The 19,552-nt window shown below is 36.7% G+C and overlaps 1 protein-coding gene across 4 annotated transcripts in view; it reads right to left on the minus strand.

The window, feature by feature from the left end:
• DPP10 (dipeptidyl peptidase like 10) overlaps positions 1 to 19,552 on the minus strand; it is an 805,225-nt gene that overhangs the window by 125,935 nt on the left and 659,738 nt on the right. For all 4 annotated transcript variants that reach the window (XM_086367433.1, XM_086367444.1, XM_086367459.1 and 1 more), the window contains 2 exons: positions 11,279 to 11,399; positions 828 to 982 (listed from right to left, as the gene is read on the minus strand). In XM_086367433.1, the coding sequence (XP_086223559.1) occupies positions 828 to 982; positions 11,279 to 11,399 (276 nt within the window). The remainder of the gene's footprint in view (positions 1 to 827; positions 983 to 11,278; positions 11,400 to 19,552) is intronic.

Raw genomic sequence — 19,552 nt, forward strand, 5'->3', positions numbered from 1 at the left:
CCATTATTTGTTCTTCAGTATCAGTTTGTTTTCACAGAGGATATGGCAAGAATGGATTGGTGGAGTCAGGGCCTGTGGACTTAGCGTTAGGAATAAGAGAAATTGTGCTACTCATAGAAAAAATAGTTTTGCTATCTGGCCAAGAGTTCCATATTCACTTCACACAATTCAACAATTACAGCTATTCCAGCTTTGCCTGACTATGGCTCTGCCCAGCATTTTATAAAGTATGTTCCAGAGTATGCTCTGCCAAAAGAATACTGATGTTAATATTAACACTAATAAATTCTCTAGGCTTAGTCTATTCTTTATTGGTGATTCTTTATGTTTAGTCTATTCCTTACTGGAGATCCTTTATGCTTAGTCTACTTTTTATGAGATTTATAATACACATTAGCATACAGTATATTAACTGCTCTGAGAAATCATCTGAAAAAAACTAGATGTTTTTATTAACTGAGAATTCCCAGCTTATTTGACTGTGATAAACAACTCACAGAATATACCTTGGAGAAACCTTTGCCTTGGCATCAGTGCTGACTTGTTTTCTCACTCTCTTTTTAACTGTGAAAGTGAGAGATAAAGACTGAGAGCATCAAAGGGAAAGAAATGAAGCAGAAGCTCCTGCAATCTTGAATCATCTTCACCTGTGCCTATGCAAACACAGTGGATAGACTATCGCGTGCTCTTAAAATTGTAAGTCTGTCGACAAGTAAGGGGGTTTCTTTAATTCTCCCAAGACAACTTGTTTCTGAACCAAGAATGCTATTGATCAACTCACTGGTGCAGAGAGAAGGGGAACAAACTAGCATTCCCACAGGACTTACCTTAGGATATGGATACTGCTTTCCTTTGGGATACAAAGCTCCAGTAAACCGAGGGATAACCATGTTAGGCACCAAGGAATCATTTATCATTAGGAAGGCGAGCCTTTCTCCATCTGGTGACCACCAGTGGGCGATGTGAGAATGCAGAAGTTCCTCTAGAATAAATGAGTGTTAGTTTGAAACCAACTGTAGATGTGGGCTCATTGACCCACAAATGTCTGTCCTTGAAATCTCCATTGTACATAAATATTTTCTACACAGTGTGGTGGACTTGATTCAATTTCATGGAGAATTCTCTATTTTCAGGTTACCCTTTCAGTCTCAGGAAAACCAGAGGCAAAGGAAGGAAAGAAGAAAGCAGTGAAGTTAGGATTTTGTGGATTGCCAGCAATTTGAACAGAGGTGAAAGTACAATGGAAGTAAAAGGAATAAGAAGAGGAGAAGAGTAGTTGAAGACTGAAATAAGACACTAATCATATCTGTGTCATCATTCATATTTGCATTCAGTCACATTTCCATCCTCTTATCATCAAACTAGTTGAATACCCTGCAGATTAAACTATTTTAAACTCTAAGGAAATAAAAATATACTACATACCTTTTGTGTGACCCAAGATCCACTATCCACATTAATATATCTGATTTCTTGCCCAGGAAATTAACTTGTATGAACTCTATCAAAAGAGCTCCCATGCACTCTAGAGTATGGCCATTCTGGTCCTTTGGCAAGACATTATAAGAAGACGAGTGAAATGGCTATATGCATTCCCTTGACTATGACCTGTAATATCACCCAAGACTTGCTGTGTATGTTAAATGATGCTACTCTCCCATCAATGCAGCCTCATCTACACAATTTTCTCCTTTTGTATCTGATAATGGCTCACTTCTGTTACCATAGAGGTCATCATTGCCTGGCTGCTATTAGTCTAGATTATAGTTCTGCTATTTATCTTTTTGTAAATAAACCCCTTTCAAATTATTGAATATGCTAACTCTTTTCCTTTTAAGACCCAGAAAAGAGAGCTTCAAATTTAGATTCTGAGACTAGGTTGGAGATGTATCTGTATCTATCTACATCTATATGTTGATGTTAATCTATATCTGTCTATCTATATGTATATCTTTTATGTGATAATAAAATTTCTTGGGGGAACTGGAGCATAGATAGTCCATAGTGAGGTTTGGAATCACAAATAATCAATTGTCACTGGTGATGACATAGGATGAAATGCAGCTAGAGAGGAAAAGTGTTGGAAGGACAAGTGGTTGTGACACTCAGCTGTTGCAGCAAGGGCAACTGTAAAGACTGTGAGTTTTTACGAGACCTCAGAGGGATTACATAGAGATAAACAGAAATTGAAATCATGACCACTAAATCAAGAAAACACGAAAGGTAGCCATAACAACTCTGGTATTCCTCTCTTCTGTGGTGAGAGGTCCCACATCTGATGGAAGGGCAGATGTGGCTGAGGCTCAGTATTGCAGAGCTGAATCACAAACTATGGGTTTTAGAGCTGAGAGCAGTACTGGGGAAGTATTTGGAGTTGACACAGTATAAGAATGCTTAGGTAGATGTGTGCAGCACACTCAATGCTTTTTGGACCAGTCTCATGAATAATCAGTTTGACAATGGAATGTTGGCTAAAGATTTTGAACCTCAAAATTTCCACAAATCTTCTTGCTGACTGAGGCAACCTCTATCCAAGGGAGCTAGACCTGCTCTGCATAAAGGCAGAGTATAAAATGAATTCCTGTAAAGCTTATGAGTTGGCATCCCTAGGGAAGAGTAGGATATCTCTTATCAAGTGAGAGAAGATTTATTTGGATTGTATTTCTTTAAAAGTTTAGAGGGCCTACACTTAATTTCTAACATAATTCCACAGTGATAAGAGAACAGACTCTGTACGATTTCAATATCTTTAGACCATGAAATTTTTGCATCTTGTTTTATGTTCCTGGATATGTTCCACTGTCCCTTGGTTTAGTCTATGGGAACTTGAATAGATTTTGTATGCTGCTATTGTGTGAAAATTATATAAACCTTAAGTATGTTGAATTAGTTCATAGTGCTTTTTCACATCTATTATATCCTTCTACTTTTCTGTCTTTCATTCTATTAATTTTTGAGAGCTTGATATTGAAACTCCAACTAAAAATCTTAGTTTATTGACTTAAAATTAATTGCTATATATAGTGGAACTATATAACCTTGTTCTGTATTTTCTTCTGTAAATGTGTCATCATATTTGCATAATTTTAAAAATTTTAAAAAAATGTGTAGAGGTCCTGGACTCAGGATTTTGAAGAACATAAACCATATTCACACATGTTGGCCAGTTTTTCTCCCAGGTTCCCTGGTGACTCAGATGGTAAAGAATCTGCCTGCAATGCAGGAGACCCAGGTTCAATCCCTGGTTCAGGAAGGTCCCTAGAGAAGGAAATGGCGATACATTCCAGTATTTTTCCCTGGAGAATTTCATGGACAGAGGAGCCTGGCAGCTACAATCCATGGGGTCACAAAGAGGCAGACATGACTGACCAACTTTCACTTCACTTAAACCTGTAAAGCTGCCAGTTCTGAGTAGAACCTGAGCAGGAGAAGGTTGTGTACCATATCAGGGCCATGGTACAACCTTCCATACCATCTTCACCTTGTGACCCAGAGATATGATGGTGATATAAGCATCCATGGCAAACTGATTTTGTGTGCAACTCCTGACAATTACCATATGACTGTTGAACCACAGGCATTACAAGGTTTACAGAAAGGCCATTTTCTCCTGTGCTGATAAATATTCCCCAATTCAAAGGCAGCTCTCTATTGAGCTATGGTAAGCCTGACCATGGGATGCCAAGTGACGATGCAACCAAACTACCAGTTATGAACTGATTTCTATCTGATTCAGTGGCCACAAAACTAAACATATACAGCTATATTCCACTATAAGATAGAAGGGGTTTATATAGAACTAGACCAGAACATATAGGTGAACTCTATATACAGGCATCCTCTACTTTATCCTCTTTCTTCTATTTCACATCTGTGCCTCAGGGTGTGTTTTCTAACATAAACTGGCAGAGGAGGAATAAATGCAAGCCTGGTTTATGGGCAGGTTTGCATGATGTACTTCAGCACATTGGAATTAGACAGGCTCTGCTTCCCTTGTGGCACAGCTGGTATAGAATTTGCCTGCAATGCAGGAAGCCTGGGTTCGATCCCTGGGTTGGGAAGATCCCCTGGAGAAGAGAAAGGCTACCCACTCCAGTACTCTGGCCTAGAGAAGTCCATGGGGTTGCAAAGAGTCAGACACGACTGAGAAACTTTCACTTCACTGTACTATAATCTGATTCAGGAGTGATATTAAAAGACTATAACAAACATAAACTCCCCCAGCTGGAAGGCTTTTGAACAAGATATATATTTTCCACTTCTTGTGGAAGGAGACTTGGATTAAAGCATGGGGCCATCCAGACTTCTGCACAGGAACTAATAAAAGAGTCCACCTGGTCAGGGATAGAGAAAAGTAAAATTACAGAATTAGTGACAGGAAGTCTAGGGAAAGGTAAGTGTATGGACTTGTCAGAAGGTGTAAAAATATAAACATTTGAAGATACTAGTGTCCAGCTTAATGTCGATCAGAGCATATCCATAGCAGAGGAGGTTCTTAATGATCCAATCACAGTATGGCCACCAAGCGCATGTCAGTGCGCCACCATGACCTGTCAGTAATAGTGATCATTAATAAACTCTTCACATGCCATTATTTACCAGAAGACCCAGTTGACTACCTGATGACAGGTGGACTACATGGAAACTCTTCCATGAAGAAGGGGTAGCACTGCTCTTACAGAGATAGACACATGGTCTAGGTACGGTTGTGCATTTGCTGACTTTACTCCTATCAGTTCCGCTCTTCATGGGTTTACAGAATAACTTATCCATTGCCACAATAACTCACACTATGCCACCTCCAAACAGTAACTATTTATAGCAAAAAGAGGGGCAATGGGCTCAAATGGGATTCACTGATTTCATCATGTCCCTCATTAGCTGTACATACCTGGCTTGACAGAAGAGTAAAACAGCCGGCCCTATCTCAATTTTGACACTATTTGTTTGAAAATATTCCTGAAGTTGGGATGTTATCCTACAGATATTAGTGTCCTACTTAATGTCCACTTGAGTACATCCACAGCAGAGGAGGCTCTGTGTTCCTCCTGAATTACTAGGAAGCATAGGTCTAGGTTAAGGGGTAAAAGTGTAATGTTCTCTTTCACTATCACACCAGTAATCCATTGGGCACATTCTGTTTCTTATTTTCGTGATAATACGCTTGGTGGGTTTAGAAATCCTCATGCCCAAAGGAGGATTGCCTCAACAAGGAACAAAGCCATAATTCTGTTCCTTTGAATTGAAAACTGAAATTTCTCTCTGACCATTCTGGGCTCAGTATGACTGGGGGCAAAAAAACTGACAGAAAAAATAGTCACTGTGCTGGGTCCAAGGATTAATCTCATTGCCAGGAAGATAATGTGCCTTTACTATAAAAAAAAAAGGACAAGGAAGAATCTATTTGGAATTTAGCAGATTCACAAGTATTCTCTGGTATAATTCCATCTAATTTTCCAATTCTACATTTCCATACTGCAATTTCCATTTTAATGGAAAACTAAAATGGTTGCAACCTAATTAAGAAGAGGAAGCAAAGGAATAAGATTCATCAGGAATAAAGTCTTGGTTTGATGCACCAGGTAAATAGCCTGTCTATTCTAAATGCTGGCAGAAGATAAAGGGGAAAAAGAATGAATAGTTGAAGGTGTTTTGATTACCAATTAAAGTCTTACGATAAGTTTTTTTTTTTTCTTAATAGGGGCATTTACCCCTAAATATTCTATGAAGAACACAAGTATTTGTCTGTAGCTATCAATTTCATACAGGAATATTACTGGACTAATATTACTCTACAATGAAACAGTACCAGATGGGACTTTGCATGCTCTTATTTTGACACCACAACCTTTTCACTGGAAAAGAATATTCCCATGGTGTCTAGTCTAAGTATGGCCAATATGAAACCAGGCAAATCAAATAAAGAGAAAAGAAGTTAGTACATGGCATTTATTCCTTTGGTTCCCACCCATGAAGTCATGTAGGTCTGGCTCTGTTCCTCAACCAAAGCTTACTGCTTCTAGAACTGTGAAAATCACACATTTCCCTCCTTCTAGGTCCTAGTAACAGCTGCCACACCTCTTCAGATTTTAATGGCTGAATTATTACTAGTCCCAGGTTGGATATTCCTCGTCATTTTTAAATGGCTCCTTCACAGATAAAGCTGAATACTATTTTGATAGTGACTTTTTATTTTTTCCAGTAGTGATCCTGACACTGATTTACTTAAGTAACTTAAAATTCAGATGAGGAGACATGAGTCATCCACATAACACACTGAAGAAAAAACATGCTAAATGACAATTGAGTGTTTAACCTTAAGTCTTATGAGACTTGTAGGTACAGAGAGATAGTGTGTTGCCCAAAATCAACACTCAGGGTTTCTAAGAAACAGGTACTGTCCTGGGTGCTGAAGTATGTATGATGCTGCTGCTGCTGCTGCTAAGTCGCTTCAGTCGTGTCGGACTCTGTGCGACCCCATGGACTGCAGCCCACCAGGCTCCTGGTCCCTGGGATTCTCCAGGCAAGAATGAAGTATGTATACACAAGTACTTTCCAAGAAAAGAAGGTCTCCAATTTGAGGGCATTATTCAATAGAAACTAGACACTATCTGCTCTTATTTATTTTAGAGTGACTTACGCCCAAAGTTTCTCCTCACAAAAATGCCAAAATAGCAAAATAGTACAAAGAGTTATGTGATTTCCTTCAGGTATAAAAATAAAGCTAACCAAATAGAAAGGAGATAAATGAAAAAATCTTTAATATGAATTTGTTTAAAAGTCCTCTTGGACAAGGCAGTTCTTTAATTGCAACTCAGAGGGACTTTTACTCATGGATTTAAACTTCCTGTAATTATATCATACTATTTACAAACAATGAATTTTACAAATCGCATCCCATTCCGTTTCATTGTCTCTATTATACTGATTTAGCAAATCTCACTGCAGAGCAGATGGAGTTTTCAACACATGTTGTTTTATATCACAAACACTTAAAAATATAGCCTAAACACAAAGCATTCACTGAAAACTAACTCATATATGATCATAGGGTTCAGATTAACATTTCTGAAAAGTAAGCTGATTTTATCCATTTGAGTTTATGCATTTACATAGGATTTCCTGAGGATGTTACTGACCTGTAATTTGTGGTTGAGTTTTCCCCTTACTGTTTGTATCTTACTGTCAACTTTTTGAAAGTATTGTCTATGTTCAAAACCTCTTGCTTCCCATTTACACTTCCATCCACTGAGATCTTGCTTATGGCACCACCAATTGGCTGATTTTGCTCTTATCAAATTCTGATAGCAAATCCAACAGCAACTTTGGAATCCTTAGCTGTTTTGACCTTGGATTTAGCATCATTGTTTACCATATCTTCCTCTGGCTTCCATGGCTGCATCTCTAATTAATTTTCCTTTTATCTGTCACAGTTCAGTTTTACTGGGATTTAGTAAAAACTCAGTAACTATTTTTTGAATCAATTAATGGGTAAATGTGATTCCCTGTATCTATGAAAAGGTACAAGTGAAATGAATATAGGCATTTCACATTGTTCTTACCAAATAACAAAAAATTAACAATCCTAGTTTGTTGACAAGGATATTGTTTATCTTGAAATTTTTTTTAGTCTCATTTCTTTATTTTTGTCATTCTTAGAGTTCAGTGCAAAAACTCTTTCTTCTATAAAACCCCTCTATATTCCCCAACCCATCAGAATTAACTCTACTTATGCATATATTTAATATGATGACATATATTTCTATTAGAAGACACTTGCTTCTTGGAAGGAAAGCTATGATATACCTAGACAACATATTAAAAAGCAAAGACGTCACTTTGCCAACAAAGGTCTGTATAGTCAAAGCTATAATCTTTCCAGCAGTCATGTATGTATGTGAGAGTTGGACCATAAAGAAGGCTGAGAGCCAAAGAATTGATGTTTTCAAATTGTGGTGCTGGAGAAGACTCTTGAGAGTGCCTTGCACAGCAAGGAGATCAAACCAGTCAGTCCTTAAGGAAATCAACCTTGAATATCCATTGAAAGGACTGATGCTGAAGCTGACGCTCCAATACTTTGGCCACCTAATACAAAGACCTGACTCATTGGAAAAGACCCTGATGCTGGGAAAGACTGAAGGCAAAAGAAGAGGGAGGGAGAGGATAAGGTGGTTGGATAGCATCAATGATTTAATAGATACAAACTTGGGCAAACTCTGGGATATAGTGAGGGACAGGGAGACCTGCTGTGCTGCAGTCCATGGGGTCACAAAGAGTTGGATGCGACTTAGTGACTGAACAACAATAGTTCTATTTCTATTTACCATGCTCCAGATGGTTCATTATATAATAGCTGTTTACAGTCTTTCACTTCACTAAGTTGGAAATATCCAAAACATACAGGCTCATATTCCTCATGATATTGCTCTCAGATAATGCCTGGCAGATATCTGTGCTCAATAACTGTTGAATTGAATTTCAAAGAAGGATTACTTTAAAATATGAGATTCTAAAATATATTTGTAAACCATGTAGGCATATTAGTTCCATTATTCTATACATTCAAATAATAGAACTTAAGTCATTTTTTGTTTCTATTTAACAGATTCAATACTTCATAGAAACTTTCAAATTTGTAAACTTGGCAACTGTGAACTCTACCTTTTTAAACAAAACATTGATCTGATATTTTATTTTGTTAAATATGTCAATTTATATGAATAAGGTTTGAGGTGCGTTATGTAAATTATATTTAAAATGTTTCATTTTTAGCACAAAGTTCTATTTTTCTTCTGAACTTCACCAACTTTTTAAAACACATTGTATTTTATTTGCTTTTACTTTCCTTAGGAATTGAATAATACTAGACATGGAAACAATTGCACTTTTAAAAGACTTTTAAAGACTCTACTTTAGTGACAGTGGTTGGAAGCAACAGCTACACTCACACATTGGCCTGGCCCTAAAAAATTAAGTCCTAAAAAATTAATGCACTTAAAATTTGCCTTAAAACATTTCATTATCTTTAATGTGATTCTTCCAAACTTTTTTTTCCTGTAATTATAGAAGGTACATTTCGATTAAAAAAAAAAAAAGTAAGTGGAAATGGTACATGTTACTTCCTGGGTTTCCCCCCCACACACTAATTCATATTGTAGTTGCTTTCTGGAAAGTAATAAAAAAGAAATTTCCACACTAGAGTAAGACACACATACTATTAAAAATCATGCATGCTCAGTTGCCAGTTGTGTCTGACTGTTTGCAACCCCATGGACTGTAGCCCACCAGGCTCCTCTGTCCATGGGATTCTCCAGGCAAGAATACTAGAGTGGGTTGCAATTTCCTCCTCCAGGAGATCTTCTCAACCCAGGGATCAAACCAGTGTCTTCTGCACTGCAGGCAGATTCTTTACCACTGAGTCACCTGGGAAGCTCCCATTAAAGATCACATGCATTCCTAACAGAAAGTACTATATTTTCACAAGCATACTGAAGGGAAAAGAGAGGGTCTGGATTCTGGGAGCTGATGGCACATTGGACAACTAAAATAATAGTTTAGTTCAATTGCTCAGTCGTGTCTGACTGAGTAATAGTAAGTTATATTATATTATTATTATTATATTATTAAGGTCCATGTGGGACTCTTGAAGCATAGATTGAGGATGGCAGGCAAAATGTTGAGGGAAAACTCAATGACATCTGAATTGCCTAGATCCCTCTGCCAGACCTTAATACAGATTCCCTTGGTAGGGTCCCTTCTCTTGGAAATGAAGCAAGAGTTGAGGTAAGTCCATGGACAGTAGGGTTCAGAGTCTGGTTGATGAAACAGACCAGAGAAATCTAACACCTTGTGTCCATAATGCATATCATCCTTTGGAGAACACTGAAAGGCCTTCCACTGTAACAGAAAGAGTAGCCCAGGATGAAGAACTGGCTTTGAAGACACACATTCAAGCCCCAGCTCTGCCCTCATGAAGCTGAGGTCATGCCCAAGAAACCTATCCTCCTTGAGTCTTGGTTTCTTCAGTAAATAATACACTAGGATTGTAAGAATTAACTCACACAGCATATCTGAAATTTCCTAGTATATGTAGAATATATGACCAAAGGTGTAACTTTAATTTGAATAGCAAAAACCATAATTTTCCCATTTTCCTGTTTTTTGGAAAGTGTCCGACCTACTGTGTAGTCTTGAAAGTTTTTGTTACCCATTGGTCCTGCCTTTACCCAACACATTTTTCAGTTTCAGCCCCAATATATAGGTTTCTATTCTCTAATTAAGAAAGTAGCTCTATTTCTCAAATAATGGTCTTTGATTTATCTCCTTACAATTTCCTCAAATATGTAATTCCATAAACTTCATGAAGCTTTCCCTAAAAGACAGAGGCCTGAATCATCTTGATCAATGGTCAATTCAGTACACTGTACATTAAGTTTACTCCCAGTTAATTCAAAATTTCTTCTGTGTAAAGGATCCTACTTTGTCACCCAGTGAGCATACCAGCACACTGTGAAGCACCAGTGTTCCCACTAAATTATTCCTCTTCTGCTGAGTCAGTGTTCCTTCTGAATGTCTGCTCACTGTGTCTGCTACCACCATATTTACTAGTGATCCAACCAGAAGTCGAAGAATCATTCCTGACTTCTTCAACTCATTGCATCCTTTTAAACATTAAGATCTACCTATTTGACCGCCTCATCAATTTTAGAATCTTCTTTCCTTTTTACTGCTTTAACCCTAGTCCTATTGCTCATTCTCTTTTGATAGAACATAGGAAAAGACTTCTGGTTGTTCAATGGTTCTTTTTGCTATTCAATTCCGCCTTACACGGTAGCTAAAATGATCTATTTATGAGGAAGATCTAATCTTGGCACTTCATTGCTTGAAAAGCTGTATAAGTTTCCCCATTTAATAGCGGAAAAATAATTGAAATCCCAGATTATTTTTAAGGTTACTGCCTCTTGGTTCTTGGTGACTTCCTTTTTCTCAAATTTTATGCCTCAATAATACCATGCATAAGATCTATTTAACCTGAACAATATGTATGTGTATTAATATATATAAATATATATGTATGTCTCAAACATGGAATCATGTAAATCATAACCAGTCAAAATATGAGCAATACAAAGATATGAAAGCATGAAGGCAATTTTGAAAGGAAATGAGGAGAAGAAATAGTGTTCTAAGTATTGCTCCAGAATGAACAGATTTTTCTTATAGATTATATAAAAATATGTCATTTGTATGATTTTGAAGCTAAATCTATTCAACTCACCTTCATATAACCAGTCAGCAATTCCATTAAAAATAATTCCTTCTTTTCCAGAAGATGTCAGTCGCAATGAACTACTCTTTATATCAGGCTGATAGTAGATATTATTTTCAAAAATGTAAATCTGTATCAGGAAACATGCAAATAAACCAAAAATATTAGGAAACATTTTTTTACACTTTCATATTGCAGAATATTAGCTGAATAACTAAGTATTTCATTACTTATTTCCTTTTAATTTGTTTTTATTTAATGCATATTTTTCATTGCTTTCAGTTATTAATGGCTGTTTCTTTCCCTATCATATCAATACCCAGTTATGATTTAGAAATTACATGGTACTAGGTATTGAAGCTTCTAAATCCACATTTTCAACAACAATGTTTCATCTACTTAATAATCTTTTTCTCATAGTACAAAGTTGATTTAGGTTTGAGGTAATATTTTGCATACACTAATATGTATATACACTAATCACACAGTAGTGTCAGATTCTTTGTGATCTCAAGGACTGTAACCCGTGAGGCTCCTCTGTCCAAGAGTACTGGAGTGGGTTTTCATTTCCTTCTCCAAGGATCTTCCCTACCCAGGGATGGAAGCTGGGTCTCCTGCATTGCAGGCAGATTGTTTACCAACTGAGCTACTAGGGAAGCTACTATTTTGCATACTTAAGAGATTAACCCTGGAGAAGGAAATGGCCACCCACTCCAGTACTCTTGCCTGGAGAATTCCAGGGAGAGAGGAGCCTGGTAGGCTACATGGGTTCGCAAAGAGTCGGATATGACTGAGTGACTTTCACTTTTTCAAGAGATGGATAACCATACTAGATACAATTTTGGTAACAGCAAACTTCAAGAAAAACTACAAGTTGGGGTCTTTTATCAAAAAAAAAATAAATTGGTGATTTATTTAATCATGATAAATGAAATAATATTTAGAAAATCTCTCTCATTCTATCCAGTTCAACTCACAGATCTATTGATGAAAAGAAACAATGACAAGATTCCTTCAAATTGTAAAGTGGAACACATCTCCTTATGCTCCAAACTTCCCTGGTAATTCCTTCTTAAATAGGGCAGCAGTAATAATAACCTTGTGCTTGAGGATTCAGGAAGGAATTTTAATATGAAAACATTACAGATTCTTCCAAAACATTGAAAGTCTTTCAATAATATCAACATCATCATTAACAACAACAGCAATCCCAACAAAGGAACATCAGTGGAAATTTAACAATATCTATCCACACTTAAATGTATGTCTTTACTAGAGATAATTCAGGATAAAATTACCTATAATTCAGTTTAAAATATTTTTAGTGCAAAACATTTCAAACTGTTGGCCTATGTGATGATATAACTATCACAGAACTATGTTTCATCCACATGTTTGGGGGAGTAGAATATTGTTCAGGGAAAGGTCAACTGCTATTTAGATTGACATTCTTCTAAGAAGGTGAAAGACGGCCTAGTCTCTGTGTGTTCCAGCATGCTGTAGGATCATTACGATTGTAGATAGGGCAAACAAAAGAACATCTGAAATAATTGTCTAGAGATCCTAGATTTTAATACTTGATGTGCACAATGATGAAGGCAATCTTAATAACCAGAATATTTTATTGATATTCTACTTTGATTCCGGTGAGCAAGCATTTAACAGTAAGTGTATTTAGTTAGGGTTTCCCTGGTGGCTCAGACTAAATCCACCACTACCTGTTGTTTATACTACAGGTGAGTATGCCAAGATAAGAATAAGAATTGTTGCCATTGGGGGTGGGGAGGAGGATGGAAGGAATAGATGTTTAAACATGTGTTTTATAATCAGGCAGCCTAAATTTAAAATCCAGATAAGTTTAATAATTTGCTTAAGCTTTCAAATTTCAATCCTCTCTTTTATAAGATGTGGGTGTCTCACACCTACTTTAGAGAGTTGATATGAAGAAGAAACGAGATGAATGTAGAACATATAACACATGTAGCCATTACTAGAAGCAAGGCTGACTTTATCCAAGATAATTTGGTTCAACATCTTACACTTTTGCAGGCATTGCAGATTCTAAATCAAATTAAAACCTTTAGGGCTATGCTTCAGCTGATGAATAAATTAACACAAATTTTGACTGTTAGGATAATTATATTATGTTGACTACGTATTACGAATAGTTATAGCATTAGTGTTAGTACTATTAGGAGGAGAGCAAAAGAGTGATATCCACTGCTTTCACTTCATTTAGAAAGTTTTAAGTGATAAGAATATAAGAAATAAGCTTATTATTAAGGCATATGGGTCACACTTTGGCAAAAGTTTGAGAACTATATCTCAGGTAACTTAAAACTGGATGGAAGTTGTTTTTTATGACTTTAGCAACATCTCATTACTGAGAAATAACATTAACTTTATTATAGTCATCTAAAGGTTAACCTTTACATAAACACATACTACCTCCTTTGCCTTTCACAAACAGTATATGACATAGACACACAAAATCATTTTTAGGTGGAGGGAATCCTCTTTTTGTACCAGAATCTTCTATCAGTACTTGTAAGTAAATAGAAATTCACATTATCCACACCCAGACTATATAAGCACATGTGACTATTGTCAAAAGTAAGGGTGATTTAACCCAACATAATATTGCTCCAAATTCTCAGCTTTTTGAAGACAACAAACTCTAAGTCAAAATAATTAATAAAAACTCCATGATTTCAGCAGATGTATAAATTATCCAAAACCATTGACCAGTAATTACATTTATATTTGAAGAACAGATTGGATGATATTCAAAATCCATATAAAATTGACATCTGCTTCAATGTAAAAGAACAAGCAATATGGAATTAGAATTTTAATACCATTTGCTAGAAGCTGCAATACCAAGGGATGTCCCTAATATCTTTTATCTGTGGAGAAAAATTAGTGGCTGGCTTTATAAAAATGTACTTTAATAATATTCTAAACCTTTTAAAATTACCAAAGTGTTTTCCTTGAATTATATTAGTTTCAAATAACAATCACAAACTCTCATCACTATCTTAGCAATATAAGAGCTGTAAATACTCCCAGGTACTACTTGGGCCCACTGATGAAACTAAACTGGATCCAAATGACAATAATCAAGGGCTGTGACTAGATTTAAACCACATTGAAAATATGACAAATACTAATGTCATTTATCCTAATACTATTGATTAAATTATCATATTTTTTATGCCTTTGATCAATTCTTTCAATAAGCCCCCTAAATAGCTGTTGTTCAGTCGCTCAGTTGTGTCTGACTCTGTGACCCCATGGACTGCAGCATGCCAGGATTCCCTGCCCTTCACCATCTCCAAGAGTTTGCTCAGACTTACGTCCGTTGAGTCAGTGATGTCTATTTGACCAGTTAACTTTTCAGTTAATAGAGCAAGCCAATTGTCCAGTTCTTCAAAATCTATGGTCTTAATACATTTACAAAATAATTCAAAATTGGTAAAGTCACCACAAAAGCAACAGGAATACAGTTGAAATGTTAGGTGTGGAATCATGACAAAATGAGAAGTATGCAATAAATGACCCAAGAAATTATTCTAATCAAAACATTAATTGATATTACTCATCACCAAGTGATTAAACACAATATGTGTCATTGTAGTGCAGGAGTCTTTAAGAGCTGATTTTCAATTTTCTACCTTCTCTTCCCCACTGCCACAACCCCAGTAATGCTTCAGTGATGGCTGCCCCAGATGCTAGGATTTCTGGATAAAGAAGTATGGAATAAATTCCTTCCCCTTCCCAGCCACATTGTGATGGACATATGGCAAGAAATGAACACCTAAAGTTCATTTAAAGTTAAAAGTCATTAAGATTTTGAGTTTGAGAACAACTGCGATGTAAATTACCCTACTGTGGCTGATTTAATCCAAGACAATGCCTACTACAAACTTGTAAGAGCCGACTGTTACAAACTTTCAGTCAATTTAATTGAAAAAGAACATCAGAATAAAACAGAAATATAACTGAATGTTACACCTATTTTAGCTGAAATATTACTGAAAAGCTATCCCACCTTCACTGATTTTAATTATTTTTATGATAATTTTAAATGAGAAAACTAGATCATTCAAAAAATTCCCATGTGTTGTACTGGTTTAAGAGAATTTATAATTATAACCAAGTTGGGATATGATGGGGGTAGCCTTCTACTGTTGCTTGCTTTCTGGGAAAAATGTTGGAATTAATAAAATATCCTAGAGAACACATATATATGTTCCATATAAGTAAAATAAATTACTCAAGCTCTTAAAAGCCAATTTGTAATTTGTTGTTAGAAAGAACTCTAGGTAAGTATGCCTGAGTTATAAAAAAAAAAAAATAATGTGTAGTCCTTGTCTCCAAGGAGATTACAAATTTATGTGAGAGACAGGTAGGCAAACTTCTAAAACCCAAAGGAGGAAAAACACATATTATAGGGCTTAGCCATGAGCATCAGGAGTCAGTGTGGGGGAATTGGTTCATACAGACTTTTAAAGATTACTGAGTTTAAATTGTGTCATTAAGGGCAAACAGTGATTCCATAGGATTGGGAAAGTGGAGAGGAAGAAACTCCAGGCTGAGGGAACAGAATGAGCTAAAGCCAAAACTGGACAACTATGGAAATGTTAAGGAGAACAGTTCTGTAAGATTCAAATATATTTCTATACACCTGTGGTTGCTCTAAAAGTTAAGACAGTGCCAAATCATAGAATAACTTGAATACTAGACCAAAGTTTAAACTCTCCTTTTTTGGTAATTGACAGCATTAAGTTGTTTATAAACAGTTGAGTGATTAGGAGGTTACTCAGGAAAATGCTGTGCTGTGTTTAGTTGCTCAATAGTCTTGACTCTTTGCAACCCCATGGACTGTACCCTTCCAGGCTTCTCTGTCCATGAGGATTCTCTAGGCAAGAATGCTGGAGTGGGTTGCCATGCCCTCCTCCAGGGGATCTTCCCAACATAGGAATCGAAACAGGGTCTCCTGCATGGCAGGCAAATTCTTTACCAGCTGAATTACCCTGGAAGCCCTACTTAGGAAAATAATTTTTGGCAATGAAAGAATGTAAAGGGGAAATGAGAGACTGTAAAGGGGAAATGGTAGATTATAATTCAAATATTCTGCTTAATAGGGATGATAACTGTCAAATGGATGACAAATGACATCATATGACAAATTGTCAACAGATAACTTCCTGCTTATGTCTAAGATGTTGGCAAATTCTAGTGCCAATATTTAGTATGTCTCACTTGCATCCTGTTATGTTTCATTTTCCAGAGTCAACTCTTGAATCTTTTAACACTAGTTTCATACCCTTCAAATTATAGGCAATTCTTATCTTTTGCCCTGACCTAAGAGAATGTGGAGAAGGAAATGGCAACCCATTCCAGTACTCTTGCCTGGAAAATCCCATGGACGGAGGAGCCTGGTGGGTTGCAGTCCATGGGGTCTCGAAGAGTCGGACATGACTGAGCAACTTCACTTTCACTTTTCACTTTCATGCATTGGAGAAGGAAATGGCAACCCGCTCCAGTGTTCTTGCACTGGAGAATCCCAGGGACGGGGGAGCCTGGTGGGCTGCCGTCTATGGGGTCCCACAGAGTTGGACACGACTGAAGCGACTTAGCAGCAGCAGCAGCAAGAGAATGTGAACATTCACCAAACCATATCCTTGGCTCCTTTTGGCTCCTGGCCTATTAACCATTCTCAAAATTGATTATACTTCCTGGTCCAATAGTAGCTCCAAAACTTGTGTGGAATCTTTGCTTTTTGCTTGGTCAAGAATAGATTTAATTTTTAAACATGCAAGTTTATCAGTTTCTTAAATAATTTATATTGGAGTAAATTAAATATGTGATATTAAAGTGAATTTAATGTAATACTATTTTGGAATTAAATGACACAAAAATATTTTGAGTGATATGAAGTCACTATTAGAGACAGATGTTATCATTTTTCAAAAAATAAAAAACTTTTGTCATAGAGACACTACTAAATCACATAATTATGTACATATCACTTTTTATCAGTTAGACAGCTTGAACCATACATATCTTTGAGCTATACCAAAGAAGTTAGATTTACAAAAGGCAGAGGTACCATAAATCAAATTGCCAACATCCGTTGAATCATCAAAAAAGCAAGAGAGTTCCAGAAAAAAATCTACTTCTGCTTTATTGACTACATCAAAGTCTTTGACTGTGTGGATAACAAGAAACTGGAAAATTCTTCAAGAGATGGGAATACCAGGCCACCTGACCTGTCTCCTGAGAAATCTGTATGCAGGTCAAGAAGCAACCTGGACATAGAACAACAGACTGGTTCCAAAACAGGAAAGGAGTATGTCAAGGCTATATATTGTCACCATCCTTATTTAACTTATATGTAGCATATATCATGCGAAAGGCTGGGCTGGAGGAAGCACTAGCTAGAATCAAGATTACTGGGAGAAATATCAATAACCTCATATACGCAGGTTACACTACCCTTATGGCAGAAAGTAAGGAAGAACTAAAGAGCCTTTTGATGAAAGTGAAAGAGGAGAGTGAAAAAGTTGGCTTAAAACTCAACATTCAGAAAACTAAGATCATGGCATCTGGTCCCATCACTTCATGGCAAATAGATGGGGAAACAGTGGAAATAGTATCCAACTTTATTTTTGGGGGCTCCAAAATCACTGCAGATAGTGACTGCAGCCATGAAATTAAAAGACACTTGGTCCTTGGAAGAAAAACTATGACCAATGTAGACAGCATATTTAAAAACAGAGACATTACTTTGCCAACAAAGGTCCATCTAGTCAAAGCTATGATTTTTCCAGTAATCATGTATTGGTGTGAGAGTTGGACTATAAAGAAATCTAAGTGCAAAGAATTGATGCTTTTGAACTGTGGTGTTGGGGAAGACTCTTAGGAATCCCTTGGACTGCAGGAAATCAAACCTGTCCATCCTAAAGGAAATCAGTCCTGAATATTCATTGGAAGGACTGATGCTGAAGCTGAAATTCCAATACTTTGGCCACCTGATGCAAAAAACTGACTCACTGGAAGAGAACCTGATGCTGGGAAAGACTGAAGGCAGGAGGAAAAGGGGACAACAGAGGATGAGATGGATGATTAGATGGTATCACCGACTCGAAGGACATGAATTTGAGCAAGTTCTGAGAGTTGGTGATGGATAGGGAAGCCTGGTTTGCTGCAGTCCATGGGGTCTCAAAGAGTTGGACATGACTGAGTAACTGAACTGCGCTGAACAGAAGTTAAGAACCCTACCCAGGTGGAAGGTGGTGACCATATGCTGACCACAAGCACATAAAACCCAGAATGTTTGGAACCAGAAAGTTGATGATTCTGATTCTTGAAAGATCACCCTGTTACCTTTACACAACCAATCAGAAGAAAGTCCACAAGCTGCAACAACACCCTCACCCCAAATATTGCCTTCAAAAACTGTTCCCTGAAAACTATCAGGGAGTTCTGGTCTTTTGAGGATTAGCAGCCAATTCTATTTGCTTGGCATCCTATAAATAAATGCTATACTTTCCTTCCCAACAATTCAGTGTCAGTAGATTGGCTTTGCTGTGTGGTGGGTCAGCAAACACATTTGGTTTGGTAACACTAGCAAAGAGCAAAATTTGATTTCTGATATATGAATGATGTCTGTTTTTACTCTGGGCGCTGTGAAAATGGGATTGTTCACACGGATCAAGTCTGCATGTTTGCTGCATATTTTCTTAAACAAAGAAAAAGAAAAAAAATGCAGAATTTTTATTAGTAATCATTATTCATTGAAAATGCTACCATAAAAATGATCAATATTTTACTGAAAGCCACAGTGTATCATTCAACTTTATAAAAATTGTTTCTTTTATTTGCCAGTATGTAGTAAATTCTGAGTGCCCATTTATGTAATGCAAAGTAAAGCTATGAGCACAAGTTAAAGTTTGATTACCTCTGACATTTTGGCTTTGAATAAATCTGTCTGTCGTTTATAGAATACTGCTTTCGTTTCTCTGCAGAAGCATCTCTGGGATAGAATAACTCACTCAAATCATTCATGTCACTTTTGCACCAGTACCTGACATTCTAGAGATAGAATCACTATCAGAGAACTCTCATCCCTTGACATTTGCAATTATTCACATGAGGAAGCCCTTTCAAAGAGTTCTTATTTCTTAAAACTTTTATAGAACATTACACATTCTCAAAGAAGTGAAATATATCCCTTTGTCTTAGATTCATAATTAGGCAAGTCACTCCTCAGTTCCA

Source organism: Bos grunniens, chromosome 2 (assembly GCF_055505025.1).
Source record: "Bos grunniens cultivar Pamir isolate PY7600 chromosome 2, Bosgru_T2T1.0, whole genome shotgun sequence".
NCBI classification, from domain to species: domain Eukaryota; kingdom Metazoa; phylum Chordata; class Mammalia; order Artiodactyla; family Bovidae; genus Bos; species Bos grunniens.